At 39.8% G+C, this 14,966-nt stretch overlaps 1 protein-coding gene across 1 annotated transcript in view; it reads left to right on the forward strand.

The window, feature by feature from the left end:
- LOC104506834 (dedicator of cytokinesis protein 8-like) overlaps positions 1-14,966 on the forward strand; it is a gene marked incomplete at its 5' end in the record, with an annotated part of 26,310 nt that overhangs the window by 6,771 nt on the left and 4,573 nt on the right. The window contains 10 exons of the mRNA XM_010147921.1: positions 2,103-2,199; positions 3,477-3,611; positions 5,532-5,684; positions 6,760-6,918; positions 7,800-7,900; positions 8,330-8,522; positions 12,583-12,726; positions 13,360-13,491; positions 14,215-14,349; positions 14,881-14,966. Coding sequence (XP_010146223.1) covers positions 2,103-2,199; positions 3,477-3,611; positions 5,532-5,684; positions 6,760-6,918; positions 7,800-7,900; positions 8,330-8,522; positions 12,583-12,726; positions 13,360-13,491; positions 14,215-14,349; positions 14,881-14,966 — 1,335 coding nt within the window. The remainder of the gene's footprint in view (positions 1-2,102; positions 2,200-3,476; positions 3,612-5,531; positions 5,685-6,759; positions 6,919-7,799; positions 7,901-8,329; positions 8,523-12,582; positions 12,727-13,359; positions 13,492-14,214; positions 14,350-14,880) is intronic.

The following is a 14,966-nucleotide window of genomic DNA, read 5'->3' on the forward strand; positions in this document are numbered from 1 at the left end:
CTGGTATGATCTTTCTCTGGCTTGGGGTCTCTGATTCTGGCTTTCACTACTCAAGACCTGTCTGCCAAGTGGAGTCGGGTGGTGAGCAAGTGTATAATTTGCTTTATTTTCTACTTTTTTTGTTATATATTATTAGTAGTAGTGGCAATATTATTTTCAATACACAGTATTAGTAGCAATATTAGCATTATTACTATTGTTACGACTATTAGTATGGCTATTTTATTCATTTATATTCAATTATTAAATTGTTCTTATGTCAACCCATGCATTTCCTTGTCTTTTCCTCCAGTTCTTCTCCACTGGAGGAGCAGGGGAGATGAGTGAGGATCTGTGTGGTACTTGGCTCCTGGCTGGGATTAAACCACAACACACATACATTTTGGAACACAGTGTTGTTAATCTGAAGTTTATCCAAATTTAAAAAAAATAATTCTTCCACCTTCTGTGCTGTATTCAAAGAGGTGCAGATCCTGTGTGAATACCCTTATTTTGCCCTGAAAGTAGCTTACTTTCTCCCAGTCAGTTTCAGTGAAGTCAGAATGAAACAGTCTCAAGCAGCAGGTCTACAATATCTCTTTACAGTAGCTCAGTTCAACTGCTGCAAATAAATCTTAAGGTTACATAAGTAAAACTCTGTGTGCTCTCCGTGCCTTTCTGTTTTACGCAGCATTCATCACTGCGGTATGTGAGATCTTTGCTTTCATCCTCTGTGGATCTCTTTACTGTATATGGCTCATAAATAAGGTGTTTGCAGGTAGTACGTGGCACAGCAGGTTTGCACAGGCCACCACTCAGCCTCACTCAGCCTGCTTCTCATTGCGTCCAGCATGCTTTGGGATTGTAGTGGCTGTTACAAGCTAAGCGTGGTGTCAGAGAGGACCCAGTAAATGTGGTTGAAGTGCAAGGCTGAGTGGTTGCTGGAATATGCCGTTTGCTTAATTTGTCCAGTTCTTACTCATATTTAACAATCCCTGACTTGATTATAGTACCAGACTTTTGGCAGACCTTTCTGTTCTTCCTTGCTTTAAGTCACTGTAATTAATAACCACATGACTGCGCTGACTTAATTTCCTAGCCCTCCCCTCAATTACCTGGTTGTGCCCAAAAGGATGGCTGCTTACTTTTATGGTTTTCTTTCTGGGTAAGACTCTGCTGGACAGAAAAGGTAAATGAATATAGCAGAAAAGCCACAGATTTTGAAGTCACTCAGAAGTGTGATTGTGTTGCTGCAGCCACAGAAATGCACCTTACGAACTTTGGCCCAAGACGGAGCATCTCTAATCTCAAGATCTAGAGAGCAGCTTCTGGACTTGCAACAGCCCTTTTCTGAACAGTTTAGGAAGAAGAACAAAGCCTCCTTTTTGTGTTTCTGGCATAGAGTTGTTCTCTGAACACACATTTTTATTGGGAGTTGCACCTATGCTTAGAGCATTCAGCTGCAGGGGAGCTGTGTTCCAGCCCTCATCCTTAAGTTTCAGCTAAGAGGGTATCATGCATTGCCTTACCAGCACCTTCTGTCTTTTGTAAACGTTTCATTCCTGTCTTAAATGGCCTGGGGCACTGCTGTATTGACCCCGCAGATGTTGGACCTGCTGTCTTATGTTGTCAACCGTCTCAAGAACCAACATTTTAAATTGCCTACATTAAACACTGCTACTGTGGCATTGAAGCATTTTTCCCTTTGCCCAGGCTTGCTTTTTGTTTGTTTGTTTGTTTTTTGTTTGGTTTTGGTTTTGTTTTTCTTCCTGAAAGTGTTAGATAAGTTGCCTTTTATTCCATTTTGGGTTTTCCTGCTATAGGTAGTGCATTCAGAAGTTACTGAATAGCTTATTGAACCATTAACCATGATATTGAGGGCAGAGTAGCCATTATACAGTTTGCTATTAAGGAAGCAGAAGCATCTGTTTGAACTATCAAGAGGCCTAGTTTCCTGGTGTGCCCTCTGGGGCTTCTGTTCTGTGATATCAGCTCTCCTAATTTGATTCCATAGTCTTTACAAATTACCTCTGAACACTGTTTTCATTGTTCACTCCTACAGGATGATTCAGAATGGTATTGGGGTACTCTTTGTGTGCTTTAACTAGAACTCCTTTTTGCAGGACAAAAGCTGAGCTAGATCAAGAAGCTCTGATCAGTGGAAACCTGGCAACTGAAGCTAACCTGATCATTCTCGATATGCAAGAGAACATCATCCAGGTGGGAAATGACAGAGCTGGCTCAGTACTAATCCCTGATCCCTCAGAAGCCAGTGGAAGCAAGATTCATTTCTCCTTTTGTTTCTTAGGCAGTGTAAAATGTTTTAATTAAAGATCTTCTGTGAATTTGTATAATCTTGAAGGAAAAAAAAAGGATGAAGAAGAATGAATCCAAAGATGAAATTGCTGCCTGCCATGTGCTGTTGCCACGAGCCCCTTCTACTGTAGGGCATTGCACTAGTGTGAATGAAGGGGAAATCTACCAGCTTGTCTTCAATAGTTGTTGTTGAAAGCCATTTACACTATCTTACTATAATCTTGGAGTTTGGAGAGGATGAGGGAAGAAAAATCTTCATTTATGCTAGCAAGTAGCTGAAGATACTAGTAATTTGGAACTGGACTGATGGGTGGCCGGCCTTTGATCATACTTACATGTCCTGTGAGACAAAAGGATTTAACCTTGACTCCAACAGAGTGCTCAGTGCAGGAAAGTATTCCACCTACCTGGAGTCTTCTGAAAAGAGATATGTCCCCCTAGAGCAATGTAATGTGCATAACTTATTTAAGTTCTAGGGGTCAGTTACAGTAAAATTTCACAGGTTCTTTGACAGCAGTGCAAGCATGATAGTTGACTCTGCTTAAACGTCTCCTGATTTAGGAGAGACACTCTGAATTCATGGGTATGGGAATGCTACTGTTGGAGCAACATGTATATTCATAGATCACAAGGAGGAAACTTCGTTCTCAAAAACCTGTTAGTAGGAAAGCATTTAACTACTAGAATCCTGTGCTTCTGGGCATGATTTTTGCATGAGACCATTCATAGCACCTAGTGTCCCCAGTGTTTGGGCTGAGGGTTTCATCAGAGCATACCAGTATGCCTATTTAGCCTATATGCCCTGGAAATCAGAGCCTAAGGAGACAGGGGGAAGGATGGTGCTTGCCTCCCAGAGGATCGCTTCTTGATCCTGATCCATGAAAGATTGGACAGAAGTTAGGCAGAACTTCGAGTCACTGCAGAAGCTGGCTGAGCTTAAAATGCATTGGAGGGTCTGTGGATATTGAGAAGTGTTTGGGACATTTTCCTCTCTGTCTTCCTGATCACTACAGAAGTGTTTTGAAATTCCTCTGAAGAAGATGTTAACAAATGAAAAAACTTCAATCCCTAAACTTCTGGATGTGTCTTATGGACAGGAGACCAGAACTTCAATTCCTATGGATCAGTTAATTGCTGAATTACCTCATGCAGTTATTGTTGACTTTCTCCTCCATGTTTAGGCAAGCTTTGCAGCAGAATGCAGAGACAACCTTCTGGGAGGAGTTTTGAAAGTCCTGGTAAACTCTCTTGGCTGTGATCAGAGTACCACTTACCTGACTCATTGCTTTGCTACACTCAGAGCGCTCATTGCTAAGGTATGCTCTTGCCATGTTCCTGTTTCCATGCTTCCAATCAAGTTATTAGGGCAGCATTTCTAGAGCAGAGCTGTGTGCATTCACTTCCCACTTTTCCTTTGGCATTCATTAAATATGTTTTGAATACGTAAATACAAATGCCCATCTATAGGGATATTAAGCGTCTTCTACAGCTGTTATAAAGTTATTTCATTGACCACACAAGATGGAATAACTGGATCTGAATAATCTTGTGGTTTTAGCAGTTTACTTGAATAAAAAGTGAACAAAATCCACCCATTATATTTCAGATACATTCTGATTTTAATTAGGAATCTGAAGACCAGGGAATGTACAGATTCCATAAAGTCAAATTTAAATTATTGTATCATCAGGACTACTTTCCAACTAGTTGGGTAGTGAAGAAATCAAAGTTAACTCATCAGAGATCGGTGGGATCATTCTAGGTTTCTGTGTCAAAGATAAGTTCCAGAATTCTAGGTAGATTCTAAGATGTTGACAGATTTCATCTTCATTCTGCCTGAAGACTGAGACAAACCCTAATCTCTCTTTTCTGTATCTCCAAATAAATTAAAAAAACCCCACAACTTTTTTTTTTTTTTTTTCCAAAATACATACAAGGACAGAATTTGACCCAACATTTTTATAATATGGGTCATAATGGGTTAGGTGCTTCATGAGGACTCTAAAATCTTTTTAAGATTTATTCTCCTACAAAGAAAAGCTGTTCCACAAAGGAAAAAACCATGAACTGTGTTTTTCCCTTAAACTATTCTAAAATGCAAGTAACAAACAGGATACTCCTGTCCAATTAATTCCTGTCTGCTATTAAACTCATATTGGCTGACAAAGCCTAATTACAGGGTAGATATCTGAGTAGTTATGAAACACGTAATTATGTTTTCATTGTACTTTATCTTTGAAAGCTAACTTCCAATTACAAAAATGAATTTTGTGAAGCAATCCTTATTCCCATTGAAATAGATCTTCTAGTTAAGCTGAGTCAGTTCTGTATTTATGCAGCAATCACTCCAATTATTTCTATTACAATGTAGGTATATAGATGTTATTTTACAAATAAAAATGGTAGAACCCTGTGCCAGCAGGCTTGTAATGTAAATTAGACATAAACCAGTGAGATAATGGAGTGAAGAAAGGTTGAGAGCTGGAAAAGGGTCATAGAATCATAGAATGGTTAGGGTTGGAAGGGACCTTTAAAGATCATCTAGTTCCAACCCCCCTATAATTCTCTCCTACAAATGAGAATTAATATCCTGTGTTCTGCTCATGGGCCTTTATCAGTCCTGCATAAACACATATGGTACTGGTGCATCTGTGCTGACTACAGTGAGAGTTTCTTAGGATAGACATCCTGCCCCTGTGTTTATTGCCTGCTAGGTCATTGTGGAGACATTGTAAAGCAGGGTCTGGCATGAAAGCTGGGAAATGGAAGTTTTGTGGCACATGGTAGGAGGATAACACACTGGAGGGCCTGGGAAGGGTAGAGCATTCACGCAAAAAGCTAGTAATTGCTCCTTATACTTTAGGAAGTATTTGCAAGTTTCATCAACAATCATATATTCTGAAAATAGCAACCCTCCATGCATTCCTAAGAATTTTGCAATATTTAATGTTTTCAAAAACTCCTGGAGCCATGGTACTCTGAGATACTTTTTAATTCTCTCTTTCTGCCGCTCTTTTCCTAAACACAAAAACTGTTTTCAAACCCTTCTCTGTAGAAAAGCTTGAAAATGGAACCTGTAGCATCACATGAATTGGAAGTCCAAATTAAAAGTATAAAATGTAGTTTTTGCAAACTTTCATCTTTGTCTGAATCCTGTGACTTTTGTGCACTAAGATAATGATGTTTTAATAGTCAGAAATAAGAGTAATGAAGTTTTTCTTCTCTATCTCCCTTAGTTTGGCGATATCCTGTTTGAAGAGGAAGTCGAACAGTGTGCTGACTTGTGTCAAAGAGTCCTCCATCACTGTAGCAGCAGCATAGATGTTACACGGACACAAGCGTGTGCCACTCTCTACCTTCTCATGAGATACAGCTTCAGCTCTACCAGCGTAAGATTTTAAGAACAGCAATATATTTTGTGACACCATTATTTTTATGATCAGTTGCAACTGAATCACTGTTTGTGATAACAAATGGAATGCATCTGCAGATCAATAGTAGTATGTTATGTTGTTTCACATATTTGAGCCATAAGAAGGTACAGGGGGAAAGTAGTTTTGGTTATGGCTTATTATTTTCTTTAGGAAAAGGTGACTTTTTCTGTAACATCTGTAAATGTATCTTCAAACGAAACAATATTAGACCTCTGATAGCAAGGACTGTACAATGCATAAGCAACATTCTTCATTTTGTCACTTTTTTTTTTACTCCTGTGTCACAAGTACTTGGACTGGTTCTATTCTGATGCAATTACAGCCTCAGTAGAACTACTGTATGCTTTTATTAATGGGAATCCTTCACTGACCCCTTGGTCTCAGAACTAGGCTCTGATTCTTACCACACATGTGAAACAAACCTACATACATATAGGTTCACAGTGTCCTAGCACAAAAGGACATGCATTAGCATTTTGGACAGCATCTGATTTTGCATGGTATTTTTTCCCTAGCTGTTACTTTAGCCTTGAATATGTAAAAAGTGTTGTCTTTGCAGGAGGAAAATGTGCCTCTGAGATACCATGACCAGCAAGGTGTAATGTGTCACCAAGTGAAGCCCTCAGAGGCCTTTTGCTTCTCAGACTTGTTTCCAGAATGTTTTCCCAGTCTCGTTTCCTCATCTTCATCTCTGTGGGTGGCCTGATCTACAGGCCTGATCTGCACTGGACTGTGCGGAAGGGGAAAATGGTGCTTCTGACATCCCCTTGTCTCAAACAAGCATAGGTATTCAAAGGTACATTCTTGCCCCAAAGTACAGATGTCAGAATCAGGGAACTTTGGCTTAACCAGGTAAAACAGGATTGGCTTTGATGCACCAGAGGCCACTCACATAAGCAGTGAGTTTAATGCACTTAATATGGGGGGACAAAATGGGTTTGGTTTATACAATAGGCAGGGCTATGTGAACTGACATGCCTGACACACTGCACCCATCATTCTCTCATGTTTTTGTTTTTTCTTCTGAAAGAATTTTGCAAGAGTGAAGATGCAGGTGACCATGTCTCTAGCCTCTCTGGTTGGCAAATCACCTGAGTTTAATGAGGAATTCCTTCGACGATCCTTACGAACCATCCTAGCTTATGCAGAGGAAGATGCAGATATGCAGGCAACTCCATTTCCCATTCAGGTAAAATATCTTTGTCTTTTATCAGGAGCTTTCACATAGGAATGCGCTTAGTGCAAGTCCAAGTTCTTGGTCTTCCAAAGCAATGAAAATAAGGATGCATGGGTTATTGCATGAGTTTACTTCTAAGACAACATGAAGTGGGGAAGGAGTGGAATTCAAGGCCAGGCTGGATGAGGCTTTGAGCAACCTGGTCTAGTGAAAGGTATCCCTGCCCATGGCAGGGGGGTTGGAACTAAATGATCTTTAAGGTCCCTTCCAACCCAAACCATTCCATGATTCTATGACATAATACCATAGAATAAAATCTTTCCACTGAAATCACATTACGGGAGAATAATCTCTTAGCTTTGTGTAGAGTTTTCTTCTAGACCTCAGCAAGAACTGTACCCTGTAAGAGTTTCCCAAGATGGAATTTGATTCATTATCTTTCCAGACAAGTATCATCTTGGAAACTTCTCTCCCTTTTTCAATTAATAAGGCAGCAGCAGCAATAATGAAAACCATTTCAGACAACAGATGCTTTGCTAAAATTCTTACAGTAACTCAGCTTTTGCTGAAGACATAAAAATCTGCTTTGTTATCAAATCACAGATGAACTAAGGCTGAACATTAGCACCTAGTTTTATTTTATTTTTTATGCAGAAATAAAAGGATTCCAGCTCATTATGATTAATTGGGTGTATAAGATTTGCTATGTCAGCGGTATTCGCTGCACTCAATACTGTTGGGAAAACAAGTCTTGTAGCAATTCAGTATTCTAACATTTTCTTGGGTAAGAGGGACTAAAAGAGAGTAACATCACCTGGTGCAGCTGCTGTTATTTTTCTAGAAGAGAAAAATAAACACGTGAGAAATGCATGTTGACCTTTGTATTACTGCAGGTAGAGGAGCTGCTGTGTAATCTGAACAGCATTCTGTCAGATACAGTGAAAATGAGGGAATTTCAGGAAGACCCGGAGATGCTCATGGATCTCATGTACAGGTGAATCCACTTAGAATTGCTACTGAGAAAATTCTGCAGTGAGGTGAGCACAACTGTGCATTTTAGGGACAAGCTGTAGGCAAACCCTCTAGCTGTTTGTGTATGTTCCTGCTTTAGCATAGCTGATCTGTAACCAGGGATGCAGGCTACGGGACTACGAGTGTTGCTGTGGAGCCACTGGGTGGTGGCTTGGGCAAGGATGGGAGTCAGGGACTGATGAATATTGAAGAGTCTTGGGTTCAGTGGTTTTACTCTCATAGCCCCTGTGTGTCCTGCCTACCCATTTCTTTTGCACTGTGCTTTTAGTGAATTATACAGAGTAAAGACAGAGGTGTCTCCTTCAATTCAACCCAGGTGGAGAATTATAAAGGTTCTTCCCATTATTTAAGAAGTGCTTGTTCACACCACCTTTCTGCCCTGTGTTGTTAGAATTGCCAAAGGATACCAGACATCGCCCGACTTGAGGCTGACTTGGCTGCAGAACATGGCAGAGAAGCACACCAAGAGGAAGTGCTACACAGAAGCAGCTATGTGTCTGGTCCATGCTGCAGCACTGGTGGCAGAGTACCTCAGCATGCTTGAAGATCGAAACTATCTCCCAGTGGGCAGCGTCAGTTTTCAGGTAAGAAAAGGCTCCCAAGCTATGAAAGTGTAAGTCTGGGATGACCTGTTATGGTGCGTGTATTCCCTCTGATGTTATGCAGAGTAGAAGTGCATGCATGGGAAGGAAAAGTTACAGTTGCAGAGTATCCATCACCACTTTTGGTAGGTTGTTCTGATGATATGTGCTTACTGTTGAAAACTGGTAGTTTAGTACCTGGCTGTCTTTAGCTTCTCTTTCCACCAGCTGGTTACTGTAATCTCTTGTTCATTAAGTAGAACCCCTCTATTATCACATGCCTTTTCCTAGGGCTGCTACTTATCAGCTGTGACAGATGCATCTTTCAAACTTCTTTCTTATAATCTAGGTAATTGGAGCTACTCAGTTCTTTCAGGCATGTTCTCCAAACCTTTTATTGTCCTCCAGTTATGAACCAACAGTCTTTTGATTGGCGAATGACACTATCAACATAGTCTATACACAGTCACATCAAAGTCAAATAAAGGTGTCCCGTAAGTTCTTTAAGCCTGAGAAGTCTCACTCCATTTATCTCTCCAAAAACTCCACTGGTTCTTTAGGCATTGTTGAGCTCTTTACTCAGTAATACATTGATCTTTTCCAAGGAGTTTTCTTGGGTTTTGCTTTTCACCCTTCTTTCCTACATCACATAGATGAAAGCATAACTCTTTGTTGTTAGAGTTGACATTTTGAAATGCAGATATTTATGTATAGTTTATCAGATTATGCAGTTTCGATTGCCCTTACTTGAACTGACTTCATGCCCTAATTTTGTGATTTTACTGCTTTTTTCAAGCATTATTAAAAATAGAAATGGCTGAACCCTTAAAAAATTCCCATGTGTTTATGATTCCTCCTTTATCATTATTCTCTAAGACCAGTGAGGACCATTGTTCCTTTGTAGAGTATTTGCTGCAATGATTATGAATCATTCTAACTAATTAGTGGAAATGTTTTGCAGAATCACCTCAGATGTTGCACAGACGTCTACTGTTTGGGAATTAGTGCATTTATGAGATTGTAATCTCTTTGAAAGTATCAGGTTTCTATACTCCATGTTGATTCAGATTTATTACAATAGCTTTAATTTTTTTCTTTTGTATAATTCTGTATCAATATTTCCATGACTTTGTCCTGAATGCAGAATGATAAACCTACCACTAGATGTGCAGCTTTACTTTTAAAAAATGTGGTCCCCAAAGCATATTTCCTCCTCTGAAACTTCCCCAGTTTTCTAAAATATATGGCTACTCAGTATTGCTGATTGCCTTGAATGGGTATGTTTCCAGTTATTCAGCGAACTGAAGTCTATTCTGTAAGGCACTAGGCAACAAAAACTTAGAAGCTTAAAAGCGAGAAATTAATCTCTCCCATCAAAAGGCTTGTGTGAATATGTTTGCCAAAGAAACAGCTGCTCCATAGGAGAGGGGTAATGAAATGCCTTAATGACCAGAAACCCAATTACACAACTCATTATCTGACAGCATAATTTGGATTTCCTTTGCTCAATAACAATAAAGAACTAGAGTAACCCTTCACAATTTTACAAAGCCTTTCAAGAAATGAGGTCCCATTCTTTACAAACAGGTTTGTGTTTGTAGCACCTGTGAAGATTTTGTTCAGATGACCTTGTTAAGAGAGAAGCACTAGCTCAGTCTGTCTCGGCTTTGCCTGGGCTTCCAGATCTCATTCACTGACTCCTTCTGTGTCCATTTCTTCTTTTACCTAATTAACAAATATTTTTGATACACATTAAGTTGTGGAACTGAGGGTCATAATAATGTGTGCAAAAAAAAAAGATTATTCTGGATGAGTAGAAGTGTTACCTCCTTCTTACAGATGAGTAAAATGAGGCAGCAAAGGATTAAATTGGTTGACCTATGCCTTCCTCAGTGACACTGTTAGCGTCCAGAAAACTGATTTTCCTTATACTGTGCCAGAAGAAACTATATATGCTTCCCTCTGTGCAAACAAAACTATCCCTCAAAATCAGAATGGGATAACTTTCAGTGAAATTCCTTTTGAGCTTAATTCATGTTTACACTAAATCCCCTTTGAAAGTGATCAGGAGGACTAAGAGTATGAATTACATATGGACTGACTTTAAAGCCACTTTGGATTTCCACAGACAAGGACTTAATGTGTGTGTCTACTTGCTGAGGGACAAGGCTAATTAGCCAGGGCTCAGCGGTAGCCTAATTCGACTGTGCTGTTTTGGGGATCTAGATTGCAGGCTATTCTGGCCCGATCTAACATGGTGATAAGGTCTGGGGATCATAATAAAGCCCCTTGAGTTTACACATGTGTTTCTTTTCCTTAGAGAAAACTAGGCTTGTGAGGTCCAAAATAATTGCCAATGATATTCATGGTAACTTATGTGTTGCCCCTATTATATAAGGGAGGTATAAAATTCTTCACCACAAAAGGTAGATCAAGGCAGAAAGTGGATGAGGCATATCCGCTTTGCAAACGATAATGCAAGCACCAGGAACTCTTGCATGAAGGCTCTCTCCTACTAGAGCGTGTGGACTGTAAGACATGGAAATACATGCCTGACATCAGTTATTACAGGTTTAAAGGTAAAGAAGATATAATTGATGTCTGTGACTTTCAGAAATAAATCACTCCTCTGGACTTCTCTCCCTTTTTTACAAAAGAAAAAAAGCCACCAAGCGCCACATGCCATTCTGTTAAAATAGTCCTTAATGGCTACTGTTACAGAAGGGGAAAACCAGAAGTTGAGCTGCAGCATGTGTTGTATGAGTTGCCCTAGGTATGTGCCTATGAGACTAGCTCTGGTTAAAGTCACTATCTTCCATGGGACGGGTAGGTAAAAAGTGGCACAGGCATGCTAAAACGTGCTGCAGCTTTCCCTCCAGCTGAAATTCAGGCATATTCTTAACTCTGTGAATGCTGCCCTAAGCTTTGTGCTGATGTGCAAACCAGGCACTGTGATGGCAGGCATGGTTGGAGTAAATTCACCCATGGAGAAATAAATACATCAACAGAGCCCAAGGGATCCCATGTTGCTCGTGATATCTGGTGCCAATTCTTTATCTGAGATCTGATCAATAGCAGCAACCCTCAGTGTCTCTGCCATTTTATAAAGATGTCTTTAAGGACTCGGCTAGTTAGCCAGCTGGCATCTATCCTGCACGCAGACAGATTGTCATTGCCAGTTTCTGCTGAAGTGAGACACCATGACACTAATTTAACTCCTTTTAATTACTAGCAAATCGAAGCTTAGCATTTGTGCTGCTGTTGCAAGTTACATACGCTAGCTCCACATTGTATGTACACATATTTACATGGATTATATGTATTATAAAATTGTGTGAGTTATAAAATGTGTAACATTGGCTCTACCCAGTGTCATGTATTTGGAGGGATCCTAAAGAACTGTAGACGTGTTATTTCACAGTCTAGAATCTCAAAGACTGGCTGACATTGTGTACTTCTAGTTTTATTTAAGCACATGATACAAGCAATTACTTTAACAAGGAACAAAGTAAATTCTGCAGGATCAAGGTGTAATATGGCAGAGGCTAAATCAAGAAGCAGCAATCAATTATCGCAACTTTTAGAGCAATATTGTCTATGTCCTACTTCTCTGCTTGCAAAATTCAAACCAACAACTTGAAAGTTCAGCTTCTTTGAGCAGGTAGCAGGAGATCTGGGATGCAGCTTGGAATTTCCCACTCACAGCACCAGCAGTGGGGAGGACATGTTGATTGTGAACCCTGCGGCATGGGAGGTCAAGTTCATTGCAGCTTCATGGAAACTCAGCCACCAGAGAGAAGCCAGTTTGTAACCTACAGGAGTCCACCTTTTACACCTGAGGCGAGAAAGAAAGATGAGGATTCTTGTAGCAAAACTCCTGGTCTGCCATCTGTGGAGATTTATGATGTTACCTTCTCTTCTAAATGGAATTTAACTGTGTATCCCCTGGCTGCACCTGTATAATCTCATTCTTCTTCCTAAATATGTTGAAACTGTTTCTGCCTCAGTCTTTATGATAGACTATTGATCCAGGTTTCTGATTTCTCTGCTTGATATATTTTAGAACATTTCATTCAATGTGCTGGAGGAATCTGCTGTTTCAGATGATGTTTTGTCTCCAGATGAAGATGGTATATGTTCTGGGAGGTATTTCTCAGAAAGTGGCCTGGTAGGGCTGCTTGAACAAGCAGCAGAGCTCTTCAGCACGGTGAGTGAGGGCCAAAATCACTGGGAGGTGGAGTGGGTCTACCTGGGCCAGATCCATAACTTACTTTCCTGCACGTGAGGAAACAAAATCTTACTGCTAAACCAGGATCCACAGATCTGCCCCACTGTGGACAGCAAGAGACAGAGGCACATCTTACGGCTGACCCAGCCCTGCCTCAGTGAGGTTGGCTAAGCTAGGCTTTTCAGCTAGCCTAGCTCAGCCATATATCCACCTCTGCTGTGCAGACTACAGGCAGCATTGGCAGAAAGTGATTGTCCCAGGCAAGAACCAAGCCTTTTGGTTGGTGTTTTCATGGAATAGTACATTTATGAAAAAGATCTTGCTTAAACTATAGATTTTAGAAAGTGCGTGAGAGTTACTCCTGTGCTTTTACACAGCATACAACCACCAACCTCCAATCTACACTTACCATGTGAAGAGTCATGATGTTAATACTCAAATAGCTAGCTCATTATATTGCTATAGTGCCAAGAGGATACATGATTTAGCTAAAACAAGAAACATTTTCAGCCAGGACATTAATGGAGATCTTGATTCTTTGCAGAGTGCATAAGGACTCATTTCTTTTCTTCTATTTTTTTTATTTTTTTTTTTTTTTTTTAATCTCCCAAGGGAGGATTGTATGAAACTGTGAACGAGGTGTACAAAATTGTCATCCCCATACTGGAAGCCCATCGAGACTTCAGGAAGCTTACCCTGACACACAGCAAGCTACAGAAGGCCTTTGACAGTATTATTAATAAGGTACTTGTGAGGCAAGGCACTGCTAGAAGGACACGTTGCTGGGGTGCACTGTTTGTTTAAGCCTGGTGATAATAAAACTGTTCATGTGAAATAGATCCATTTCCTTTTTCAAACAAAAGCTTCCATCTGCTTTGACCTACCTATAAAGGGTAGTCTACACTGAAAAGAGGCTCTATATTCAGTAGGAAAAAGTCAAGAGGAATATAAAACTGGTTTAGAGATACAGAGAAATAGCTGAACAGGTCAAACAGAATAAGAACATGCATGATTCCACCTGGCCACATCTATTTAAGAAAAATAATTTTATTGTCAATTAACTAGTCAGTTTCAGTTATAAACCAGAAGAAATACAAAAGCCTGGCTAAACTCTCAGCACTCATACTGTCCCTTTCCTTCTCTTTGTCCAGAAGAATCTTATTGCTGAGTCTAGTCAGTTTCAAATTCTTCTCAATCTTCATTGCAAAATTTTCATTTGTTAACGTGTGTCCAATGAAATGAAAAATAATACTTTTTTTGTTTTGTGAAAACCGCTTCGTGATTAGCCTAAATTTTAAGTTAGATTTCGGTCAAGTGACCCCTTAAATTGTATGCTTCATGAATATGCACTTCTGATCCATCAGCACTGATTACATGTCAATTGCGGGAAAAAAAGTCATCCCAATACTACAATGTTGGCATAAAAAATAAGTAATGGTATATTTCCTCTTTCTTTTTATGAATTAGGGTCAAAAGCGAATGTTTGGAACTTACTTCCGAGTTGGTTTCTATGGATCCAAATTTGGGGACTTGGATGAACAGGAATTTATTTATAAGGAGCCTACAATTACCAAACTTCCCGAGATTTCTCACAGATTAGAGGTAAAGCAAAGAACATTATGTTACTATGATCTCCAATGTTTGTTATACTTTCTAATCACCCTACACCGTTCTAACAGTATTATTGCAATATAAAAATCAGTAACAAACTAATTCATACTGTAGATTACTTCCTTTTTATATATCTTTTCCATCATAGCCCTTTTTTACACCATAATGATGAAATTGATCCATTCTCTTGAGGCCATGTCTCTTATGGGGAGGCCTGTAATATATTGAATGATTTGATGTGACCATTCCAGATACTTACTTTGGTATCTTTTCAGCTTTTTGATGGAACTGCAATGTTCCTTTCTGGTTGCTTTACCTTGAGTTCTGCTTTTTTGTGAACAACTCACACTGATCTTTGTCAGGAGATGCCTTACCCTGGCCAGCTGTGGTTTGTGAGGCAGTATAGTGACTGTACAGAGCCCAGAAATTGTTATGGTTACTCCTTTCTTCTAGAGGCATACAGATCATTAGCATTGTATTAAGGCCTAAAAACACTCAGGGATGATTCTGTTTCCTTTCCAGGGATTTTATGGCCAGTGTTTTGGTGAGGATGCTGTGGAAGTGATTAAGGACTCTGCTCCTGTAGATAAAAGAAAGCTGGATCCCCA

The sequence above is a fragment of the Eurypyga helias genome, unplaced genomic scaffold (genome assembly GCF_000690775.1).
Source record: "Eurypyga helias isolate BGI_N326 unplaced genomic scaffold, ASM69077v1 scaffold42532, whole genome shotgun sequence".
Lineage (NCBI taxonomy): Eukaryota > Metazoa > Chordata > Aves > Eurypygiformes > Eurypygidae > Eurypyga > Eurypyga helias.